The 12,401-nt window shown below is 34.7% G+C and overlaps 1 protein-coding gene across 3 annotated transcripts in view; it reads right to left on the reverse strand.

Annotated features, from left to right (window-relative positions):
• VPS50 (VPS50 subunit of EARP/GARPII complex) overlaps nt 1-12,401 on the reverse strand; it is a 220,315-nt gene that overhangs the window by 80,387 nt on the left and 127,527 nt on the right. For all 3 annotated transcript variants that reach the window (XM_077998061.1, XM_077998060.1, XM_015134266.3), the window contains exons 7-9: nt 12,077-12,194; nt 11,960-11,995; nt 10,731-10,813 (exon numbers count right to left, since the gene is read on the reverse strand). In XM_077998061.1, coding sequence (XP_077854187.1) covers nt 10,731-10,813; nt 11,960-11,968 — 92 coding nt within the window. In that variant the 5' untranslated portion in view covers nt 11,969-11,995; nt 12,077-12,194. The remainder of the gene's footprint in view (nt 1-10,730; nt 10,814-11,959; nt 11,996-12,076; nt 12,195-12,401) is intronic.

Below are 12,401 nucleotides of genomic sequence, written 5' to 3' on the forward strand. Positions count from 1 at the left end.
GCCAGAGGAAGGGGAAACTGATATAACCTCTTGGAAAACCCTAATATCTACTGAAACAACACACACTATATCTCCCAGCAGGTCTAGTCCTGGATACATACCGAACAGAAAAGCACACAGAATCCTTGCAGCATTATTTTTAATAGGCAAAAACCTGAGGCAACACAATTGTCTAGAATAATTAGATAAGTAAAATATGATATATTCATACAATAAAATCTTACAGCAATTAAAATTTATGTGAACCCCAAAAACACGTTTGGCAAAAGAAGTCAGTAAAAATAGTATATACTGTATGCTTCCATTTATTTAAAGTTTAAACAAGCAAAACTAATTTTGGTGACAGAAGCCAGAACAGTGCTTACCTTAGAAGAATGACTGGGATGAGACATAAGAGAAGTTTGTGGGGTGTCAGAAATACTCTGTTTCTACTTCTGGGTGGTAATTACATAACTATGTTTACTTTATGAAAGTTTACTGAGTTATACTCATACACTTAGGACATGTTATTGAATCTAGATTTTTTTTCCCCCTTTAATTCTTACAAGGTCAGTAAAAAAAATCAATAGAACTAACATTATTTGAATTACATCTCACTACTAAAAATGATGTGATATCTAACAAAATAAATGCAATCACAGAGAACATATTTTAACAAGAAAGAATAAAACCTAATTGTTCTTAAAATAGTACAAGTAAAAGACATTTAGCACACCAAAATCAAAGGTTTTTAAAATTGCTATCTACTGATAATAAACTTGACTCTCAAATTCCTAGCAGCCAAAGCAAATAGAGAGGGCCACAGTACATAATTCAGAGTCTAAAACAGTAGAACATACCAGTAGCTCAAGGGGGAAAAATAAATGAAAACAAAAATATAAAAAATCACTTTTGTTGGCATTAAGTTCTGAGAGAAAATTTTGCCAGTGTCTTGATCTCCAAAGGCACAACACCCTTGACAATATCCTTACAATACATACAATAATGGGTTCCTTGCATTTGCTTCTTATAGAGCCTTTCAATGCAAGCTAAAGACATAATACCAGAGTGAGATATAGATAGATATAGATAGCAATCTGTCAGAAAAGTAAAACCAATGTAATACAAGTACACAGTTTTGGATGCTCTCAATGATAAATGTCCAAACATCTAGAGAAATTAGATCATTTTCCGCAAATAGTATTTATCATAAGCATACTTTGAATTGAAGTTGAGGACTGGAGAGTATATTTTCCAGAAAAAACTGGAAGTGAGCAAAACTATATCCTTTGACAATTAACAGTGTAGGACTGATACCTTATTAGAAAAAGTAAGATCTCTAACCAGGATTTGTGCCTGAAATACAGCCAAATCCTCAGACGCAGATTAAGGGAATACTTGTAGGTAGGACTGAAATTTCGTTAAAAAAATGATTCTAGGACAATTCCTGCCAAAAAAAAAAAAAAATGAATGGATAAATAAGTGAATGAAGAATGAAAACTACTGCCCCCAAAATAATTCCCCCAAAAGAATAGCTATGATAGTGCCTTAACACTTTCAAAGAATTAAATAAATCTTCATCCAACCCCAAGAAAAGCAAAACAAAACAAATCAGTATCTTCTCTCCCTCAGAGCTGTTCTGTCTCCCATGTTCTCTGTCTCGATTTACAGCATCACCACCTACTCAAACAAAGCTGAAAATCTCAGTCATCTTGCATTCTTCCCTCTCTATATGTAATTGGTAATCAAATCCTGATGATTCTACCATTTCATTTCAGATTTCCCATATCCACCTGTGCTTATCTTTTCTCAATTCTATGTCCTAATTCAAGCATTATTACCTTTTGCTTAGGGAATATAAATCATTTTGTTATAAAGATACATGCACGTGTATGTTCACTGCAGCACTATTCACGATAACAAAGACACGTGAATAGCAAAGACATGTGAATAGCAAAGAAATGGAGTCAATCCAAATGCCCATCAATGATAGACTGGATAAAGAAAATGTGGTACATTTATACCATGGGATACTATGCAGTCATAAAAAGGAATCAGATCATGTCCTTTCCAGGGACATAGATGAAGCTGGAAGTCATTATCCCCAGCAAACTAACACAGGAATAGAAAACCAAACACCACATTTTCTAACTTATAAGTGGGAGCTGAACAATGAGAACACATGGACACAGGGAGGGGAACAACACACAGTGGGACCTCAGGGGACGGGTGGGGAGAAGAGCATCAGGAAAAATAACTAATGCATGCCAGATTTAATACCTAGGTGATGGGTTGATAGGTGCAGCAAACCACCATGGCACACATTTGCCTATGTAACAGACCTGCACATCCTGCACACGTACCCGGAACTTAAAATAATGAAAAAAAAAAAAAGTAGCCTCCTAACAAATCTGCACATGCAGCACACATACTTTAATCAACCCATCCATTTATTTGACAAACACCATCAACCAAACATTGTACAACATCCTTCAAAAAGCTGTCAGAAATAGTTCTGAGCAGGGGTCTAACTTCACATTGGATTTGGTCAATATTCTACATGATTTGGCAGACACAGTGTTGTCAAATGGCTTGTATGTGAACGGCTGTAGGCAAGGCAAGTGCTCTCTAGTCCCGTGGGCTCTACCATTTCCTGCGGTCTTACATCTGGCAGCCTCACATTTATGTTATCTGCCTGGTCCCTAAAGACATCTGAGTGCAGTTCTTAAGTAAAGCAAGAATAAAACCACATTAATCTCCTGCTTTCAATCTTTTGGTGACTCCCTATTAAACTAAGGAGAAAAGCCCCAAATTAGTATGGCATATAAGACTTTTAACAATCTGACATGAAAAAAATAACTTCACATTGACTTCTCATTGCCTATATTTTAGACATATGTACTGTGCACAGCACCTGAACCAAACTCCAGACTTTCACACCCTCAGTTCTTATACATAGTGGTCACAATAACTTGAATATCCCTTCTTCCTTTCTCACTCACAAGCATCCATCTATCTTTCCAGGCTTAATTCAAATGCCATATTATCTGGGTAGTCTTTCCCTGCTAAGTAACTACCCCCACAATCTTCATAATACTCTGCTTACAGCATCCTATATTACAGTAAGGAATACCTGTGGCTGTGTCTCCAAGGCACAAGCATTTAAGGCACTGTGGCTTATTCACTAGTGACTTCCCAGAACTAAATTTACTACCTAAGATAGGTAACAAATATTCTAAGTCAAATTTGTAATTCAAAGAAAAATGGCAAAATTTTGCCATCATTCCATTAGCCCCTATTCTCTACCTTAATAAATAAAATTACAGAGATAGAAGGAAAGGGAAGAGAATGTTTTAGAAGAAAAAGAACCACACTGAACTCTGGGTCTGCAGGTGCCTTAGCAAGAGAAGAGAGATGAGTAAGAGTTAAAGACAGTTCCACTATCATATGAAGTTCAAAATTTCACCCAAGGCTGATCCTAGAGTAACAGAAACAGAGAGCCAAGGACAAGTGGAATAATTAGTAATTCAGAACTCGTAAACATATTCCTTTAGGGAATATTTTGAGTTTGGAGGAAAAACAAATATATCTGAATTCATTCACAGGTGACAGCAATGATTTCTTCAACTTCTCTATCAAAACAAATGGGCTTTAGTGTTAGTTTATGAAATTATAATAAACCTAGATGTTTTTATGGCTGTTATTAAAGGTAAATGATTCTACATCCTATTTATTAAGATTTAATGCAAATGTGGTAAGGTAAACAGCATGCGGAAGATTATAAACATAAAAATCTATAAATCAAAAATTTGGTTTCAATAAAAATGCTTTCAAAATGTACAACTGCAATTTGACAACAATTTGCTACTAATTAAAAATACATATATAAATGTTACGTGATTAAATAGTGGACATTAACTGTACAGCTTTTAAAGAAGCTCTTACCCATCATTTAGAAACATGAATTCAATCCATTTTGATCAATTAATCAAAGTATGTTAAAAGGATCTATTCATAAACATTTTGATAAATAAATGCAACATTATGGTCAAAAAACTACCAGTTCTAAGATGGAAGGCTAAAAGCCTTTAAAAGCTATCTGCAAGCTGAATGGAATGAATCAAACAATTCTACAAAGCGTTTTTACCATCACTACAAGAAATATAAGAATAATTTATCCATAAAGAACTAATTAATAGTGTTCTTTAAACAACTGATCTAGGACACACATACACTCACAAGCATGAGTCCTACAAAGGTTGCATATAAATCAAGATTTTGAACAAATCTGACTATACAAAAAGACAGGATGGCACAGCGATAATATCTTAATGATCTTTCCCTGGTCTGTTATTAATGAACCATATGATTTAAGTCAAGTCCTTTAATATCTCTGGGCATTAGTTTCCTATATAAAGGTGGGCTAGATAGCAAGGGTTGCTTCCAGCTCTAATGTTTCATGATTCTATTATATGCTGAAGACAAGTTACTCAATTGCCCAATTTGTACATGGTTCAGTAAAGCTCTAAAACTTTTAGAATGAGCTTAAGTAAAAGTACTTCCAAGTTTATACTATATATCCATGGCCCGAAGATGTTGATGTTCCAGTCTGTTTAAATCAGAGCCTATTCCAGTGGTTTTCAATCTACTTACAGTAAGCAGAGAATTTATCAGCAGACCTCAGAGAAACTGATTTTTCAACATTCTGAAGCTAAACCAACAACTCTTAAGTACCTATATGATCCTTCAAACCATATATAACCAGGCTATAACAGAAAGTCTAAGATCACTTTGGATCTAACTGGATCTCTGTCTTCACTTAACTTCACTTAACTCTGTTAATAAATCCCTGACCTTGGCCAGGTGCAGTGGTTCATGCTTATACTCCCAGCACTTTGGGAGGCTGAGGCAGGTGGATTGCCTGAGGTCAGGAGTTCAAGACCAGCCTGGCTAACATGATGAAACCCCATCTCTACTAAAAATAGAAAAAAATTAGCCAGGTGTAGTGGCACACGCCTGTAGTCCCAGCTACTCAGGAGGCTGAGGCAGGAGAATCGCTTGAACCAGGGAGGCAGAGGTTGCAGTGAGCCGAGATTGCACCACTGCACCCCAGCCTGGGTGACAGAATGAGACTCTTGTCTCAAAAAAGAAAAGAAAAGAAAAGAAAAGAAATCCCTGACCTAATCTATCACCACAAAGCTCAGAGTCCAACACTAATAAGTTCAAAGCGTCTCCAACTTTATTAACTATAATTCTAGATCAGCGATCAGAACCCACAGGCCAAATCCAGCTGGCAGTCTATGTTTCTAAATAAAGTTTTACTAGAACATAGCCACACCCCTTTGTTTACTTTTCGTCTACAGCTACTTTCAGACTACAAAGGCAGAGCTGAATAGTTGCAACAGAGACATCACGACATGTAAAACCTAAAATATTTACTATCGGGCCCTTTAAAGACAGTTTGCCAAGTCATGCTAGAGTTCAGCAGAAGAACTTTCAGTTGGTGAACTGATAAAAGTTAAAATAGGAAAGAGATATATGTGTGTATATGGGTCTGTGTGTGTGTGTGTATATAATGTATAGACTTTTTAAAATTATTTTTAAAAAATTAGTAAGCTGTAAAATCCCTGGTTTACTCCAGGGATTAGGAAAGGGAAGGGTGAATGGGGCATAAAGAAAACCGCTTGCTTTTTATTTAAAATCTTGTTTATTAGGATTTTTGCCATGTGAAACTGTTATTTTACATTATTTAAAACAGCACAGCACGGCAGACTGTGCTGAGAGGCAGAGAGAAACAAGTTAAAATAGAAGATAAGAGTGCAGGTGTTATCAAAACTTGGTCCAAGCTGACCAAGCAACAAGGACTCAGGATCTAAACAATGGATCAAGCTAGAAGGCCTGGAAACCTAGCAGAAACAATCAATGTTCAAACATTACTCAAGGCAGGGCTCCTTATGTCCCTGATCTTACAGGAAGAAAGCAGACACATCTTGCTGTAAAGAAATTAAACGCAACAGGGGAAGAAAAGTTCCTAGTATTGCTATATTTGTAAGCTTTGTTCATTTGCCATATGACGTAAAGACATTCCACAACCTACAATTTTCACTAAACTACCAGGATCATATTCTGAGAAAAAATGAAGGAATTCTTGAAAAATTATGAGACGTTTAATACATCTGTTTATGTTAAAGTACAGTACTCAACAAACCAGTTCAGTAGTATGCAAACTTTACAGTGCATAACACAAAATGCTATCAGGCTCCCTCAAGTAGTTTCTTTCAAATGAAATACAATAATAAAGCAATTTTGACTTTTAAAAGTAACTTTCCTTGAAACAAATTGAGACAAATTTCAAGTGAAAAAGAAATTAAGTACTTCATTCACAGATGCACTTTAGCATAAACACATTCTGATTCTTATTCTCAATAAATCCCAACTATATGACTCTCTGTCAATCAACTCAGGAAATGTCAGACAATGTTAAAATGTTCTCTGTCAGTTATAAAAGTGAACAAAACTCAGATTACTGTATATTTTATTAAAGATGCTGAAACATGGCACATCTCAAGGAAGACACAAGGTGCAGAGGAAGTGTCAGTTCTCTTTCATTTTTCAATCAACTGGGTGCATCATTATATGACAGTCATTCCTCAGTCTCTGTGGGGGATTATTCTGAGACCCTCCATAGGCATCAAAATCCATGGATGCTCAAGTCCTTTAAGTAAAATAGCACAGTACTTGCATGTAACCTATCCGCATCCTCCTTTATACTTTAAATCACCTTGATTACTTATAATGTCTAATACAATGCAAACGTATGAAACAGTTATGTTGTATTATTTTTATTATTTTTACGATTGCATTGTGATTTTTTGGGTTGTATTGTTATTTTTGTTCTTGTTTTTTCCTTCCAAATATTTTCCACTTCCAGCTGGTTGAATCCAGAGATACAGAACACATGGATACAGAGAGCCGATTACACTTGGTATTTCATGTGTTAAACTACCTAGTTATATAATCTGAGACTTACAAGATACAGAGTCAGATTCTCTTTATGCAGAAGCAAATATGTAAATTCTGTTTTTCCTATTTTCAGAATCATAAGAGTCAGCCCAAAGTTTTTCCATCTCAGCTACTCCAAGTAACTCTCCTTGGAGAGTTTGCTCTCTACCCAAAACAAAAAACTTATTTCCAATAAAGGAGTGATGTGACTAGGAAAGAAAAGAGGAACACTCAATCTGCCAAGAAAAAACTAACAAGTAGACAAGTAGGTACATTTGCATATAAACTTGCTTAAAATATTTTTTAAAAAATCACACCAGAATTCAGAAATGTTCTACATCATGGGGTGATCCTCTTAAAAATCATTTCTAAAAGGAAAATATTTATGATTCTCTAGTCATGAACAAGAATTAGCGTAGATATAAATGTTTTTAAAATTGAGAATATATAAATTCAGTTGGAAGTTAATTAGTGTTCCTAAGACTACTAGAAGGCAAAATGCTTATTCACTCTAATTCACTCAAGTCCAAGCAAAGATTAAATCTTGCCTTTGGCTAAATTCCACAAGCCCCAAGTCAATTAAATACATTTTAAAAGTGTGGATGAATCCTGTATGAGTAGGCCCAACTAGAGAGCTCAAGAACAGGTGCAACACTGTACTGGGAAGACCAGAGAAAAAAGAGCAAAAACGCACAGAAAAAAAAAAAAGAGGTGTATCAAATTTATAAAGACAAAAATAAAAGAACGTTAGAATAACAATGTATTTTATCTTTGTGGACTCAACATGACCTACATGTCAATTAACTCTATCCTTATATCCCACATTATATCATCTACAAAAGAAGTGAACAAATGTATTATGTTCTCCCATATAAACAAAATAGTTAAACAGCAGGTGAAGGGAAAGAGGGAATGGTGTTAGGCAGGTGAATGGTGGCTGGCAAAGGACACTGTGCTGGTATGGGGTGGAGAAGAGATGCTAGCAGAGGGGCTATCGTCACCACCAGACAGCTCCAACTGATAGCCCCACTCTCTAAGTCACCCTGACACTGTCACTAAATCACCAACTTAAAAACTTTAAGTTTTCGTAAGATATCTAAAGTAAAACCCCATTACAAAGAATTCCTTGGGATATGTGAATGTATGTGTGATGTATTTTTACCTATTTGCAGAGAATAAGACCAATTTTTCTTATTATCACATGCATGACTCACATATCTAAACATAGCATGCTTCTTATACACTGTATTAGCTAAAATAACTATTAATTTAAATCTTTTCATTTCAACCTTTTAACCTCATTTGATAACTGTAGCCACACCTCCTCCACATATCAGTATATCCATTAATTTAAAAAGTGCTCAGAAGCCACTTGATATCAATTTTTAAAAGCCCAAATAAGAATTTCTTTCAAAGACATTTTTTACAGTTAACACTCATCATGTAAGACATTTACTTTAGCATAGCTAAAATAGATTTTTAATTATATAAAAGTTTCAACACATCACCTGCTCCCTCAATTTCCTGCCAACCAATTCCACGCTCATTCTTCCCTATTATAATAGACAGTGACCTTTTCAAAGTCAATCTCTGCAATAATCCTGCAAAGCCTTAGTATATTATTATGCTATTTTATTTTCAGCTTCTCACTCTCTCCCACCAATTTTCAAATATTGAGGTTTCTCCTTCTTAATTCTATATCCGTCCTCGTCACAAAATTTCCTCACCTTACACTTGATAGTTCAACCAACTCCCACCAAATCTGTCCCCAAAAGGTCAACTATGACCTCTTTGTTGCTATAAATCCAATAGATACATATTTTCAGTCTTCATTTTGCTTGGTATCTCCACAACAAAGATTTCATTTCTGGTGTAGACAGTTTCCTATTCACACCCTCATATCCTGGCCTACCTTAAGTTTTCCTGTTCTTCCTTCAGGTCCTCCTTAGTCTTGACCCCGGAAGGAGAGTTAGATCCGAAAGCTTCCACTGTATGCACAACTTCCTTCTCTCTACAGCCTAATTCTATGGGCACCTACTTTAATATAAGTCCTTCTTGACAGATTATGTTCTTTATGAAACCAGGGATTATATTGATTACACTGTATGTGGTTTATCACCATACCGACAATTTTAAAGCAAAGTACCTGGCATAAACACTCTGTAAACTGCCTGAATTACTTTCACCCAATAAACAAGCTGTTACTATATAACAGATTTGTCACTACAAAATGAACTAAACGGATGCTTTGGTTCAAATGGATTTGCTTTTTCAGGACCCAGAATGGCTTGTTAGAAATTTCTAAATACACTCAACATACTAAAACTAATTCTCTATTTACTTAACCTAATAAGTGTAAATGACATCATCAGGTTTCTAATAATGACAGTTAATGACTCTCAAAATGGGCAAAATGAAAGTGTCACTGGTACTACTCAATTTATATCCTAACGGAATAAAAAATGTGTAACTTCAAGCTGGGCATGGTGGAGTTAGAGACCAGCCTGGCTGACATGGCAAAACCTCATCTCTACTAAAAATACAAAAATTAGCTGGGCATGGTGGCAGGCACCTGTAATCCCAGTTATTCAGGAGACTGAGGCAGGAGAATCACTTAAACCCAGGAGGCAGAGGTTGCAGTGAGTCAAGATCACACTACTGCACTCCAGACTGGGTGACAGAGTGAGACTCTATCTTTAAAAAAAAAAAAAAAAAAGTGTAACTTCAATCTGCACATTTTAAAGAAAAAAAAATACCATAGAGACTTAAACAGCATTTCTGGAAGGAAAATATCTAGCCCTTAGCCTATAACCAGCAAACCCTTATAATATGAGATAATTTTTTTAAAATTAATTCAAACCTATATTAATGTTTTGCTCTACTATAATGCTTTCAGTTTTCAGGTACTAGCAATCAACATCTACAACAACAGGGAGTCATGCTCACTGAATGCCAGAATTTCCATACAGGAGAGACAAAGGGGATGCAATCTGGGGTGGGTATGAATTTAATTTGAGATTGGATTTGTTTGGCAAGCACGCTATTTTACTTAGATTGTACATTTATTTGTGATGGCTTTAGAGGAATGTTGGAAATTACACCTAGAGATTAGAGCTTCTCCAAGACTGTCACAAGTAATGCAAATTCCTCATTTTAAGCAAACCAAAACGCTATTAATAAAGTTAGAGATAATAGCAAAATATGCAGTGGCTATTTTTCTGTTGTACATTTAATAATAAAAGACAACACATAGAATACATAATCACTTAACTATTACAAACATGATTATTGTATACATTGAAATTATACTTAAATTTTCCAAAAGACTTTTTATCATGATGAGCCGAACACTTGAACCATCTGGATCTTAAAAACAAGCTGCAATAATATCCTCAATATTTATAAGCTGGGCAAAGTTAAGGAAGAATTCCCAAGAGGTGCATTGGAGACATGAACAGATAATTTCTTCTTGTCTACAACTCTATAAAAATAGAATCCGTTGGATTGGAAAGAATATGAAAAATGAGTTTCAATGAGGTGACAAGAAAAAGCAGGAATGAAAACTATCTGCTCTTTCACACCTTAAAATCTATTATTTATAATTTTATTGTACTGCCCATATATAAATATAAAGTTAAACTAGAACACAGCACTTTATACTAACTTTCAACGTCTATTAACATTTTTACACAACTGCTACATAAAAAGCTGACAAGAGAATCTGCTTTAAACCTTTTACATGACCTTACCTTATACAACTGTAATGTTTAAAAGTGCTGGCAGCTTTCTGACATTCAAGGCACAACTGAATAGCTCCTGGATAATCTTCCTCCTTAAGATAACAACAACAGGAGTCATTAGAATACAAACATTTTATTCTTAAAGCTCCTGATAAAAAAACACCTCTGTTCATATTCTAACCAAAAGTTGAAGAATCAAAAAATGTTAATTTCTCTTAGAATATCAATGATAGGTAAGTGACAAAATATAAGAGGCAACTAGTTCCAGGCCTAAGATATATACATAGAAGAAATATTTAAAATATTCTATTCCTTCAAAGTAACAGCCCCCTGAAGACCATGACTTATGGATAAATCCTACATTAAATCATTAGCTGCTTCACAGGGAAGGTTTTCTTTAACTGTTAACATATCCTCTTTCAGTAATGCCTATATAAAATGTTTCAAAATAGTATGCATTCTATTTGTAATTGATATTCAACAATTTACCACCAAGAAATCAATAAATAGTTCTAAAGAAATAGATTTAGAAAAAAACAATATACTAATTAATAAACTCAGAGTATTTTTATCACCTAACAGTAATTTAATGCCAAATGAATTTTTCATATAGGTTTCTGAAACCCTAGTTAGCAGTAATAGTTGAGAAGTAATAAAGCAATTATACAGAAAACCACAAAAACTTGTCCCTACGCTCAATTCTAAATTCAACAGATGCAGTTCAAACCACTGGTGATGCTGATAACGACAAAGTACCTACCCCAAGGAGCTCAAGTATTATGAGGAAACACACATACTACATTACGCTTTGGAGACCCTTATGACAGAAGTAGACAGAAAATGCTAAGAATGCATCAAAGAAAAAACAGATGGCTCACTCAGAAAAGCAATTAATACACGATACTGAACAAAACTAAAGTATCACACAGTCCTTAAATTACTACTATATGTTAGATGAAAAAGATGTTAATTTTTATTGCTATTTGGATGTAATACAACCAAACAAGTTAACATTCCAGTGTTATCAGAAGACAAATGTTTCCCCAAATACATTTGCTTTTCTAAATAAAGTATATATCATGTCAATAGAAAAAGGCTCCAGAACAAGTATCTTTACATGCCTAAAAATATTCTTTATATCATAAACCAATTTGAGAAAAATGCACTTCTGAATTTTGCCTGCTTCAATGTTTCTATATAGTATCAGTAGTACCCTAAATTTCCAAAACTTAACTTACCTCCAGCATTTCACTTAACCGTACATCTGTTCTTTGCTGAAAAAACAAATATCAAAGGTAAAATCTGTTTCAACCACAAAATTCAGTTTTAACTTTTTTAAAATGACCCATATATACCAATGTTTTTATAGTTCTCAGAGATTTCAGAAGTCCAATCAGCAACTGACGTTTCCTTTGATTTGCAAGAAGGCCTAAACTAGCTTGAGTAAAACCTTCCTTTGCAATATTCAAGTGTCTGCAAAAGTGAACAATAAATAATTAAAAGTTTTTTATTATAATAAGAATACTATCCACACAGAACAATTAGGTAAGTAATAAAGCAACGAAATGGATTACTTTTAAAACCAAGGATCTAAACTACTATTTGACAAATGTACTCAATGGCCAGTCTAAACTAGCATTACTCAGAATACCACGAGAAGACTGGTGCCAATTCACAACC

This window comes from Macaca mulatta, chromosome 3 (assembly GCF_049350105.2).
Source record: "Macaca mulatta isolate MMU2019108-1 chromosome 3, T2T-MMU8v2.0, whole genome shotgun sequence".
NCBI classification, from domain to species: Eukaryota; Metazoa; Chordata; class Mammalia; order Primates; family Cercopithecidae; genus Macaca; species Macaca mulatta.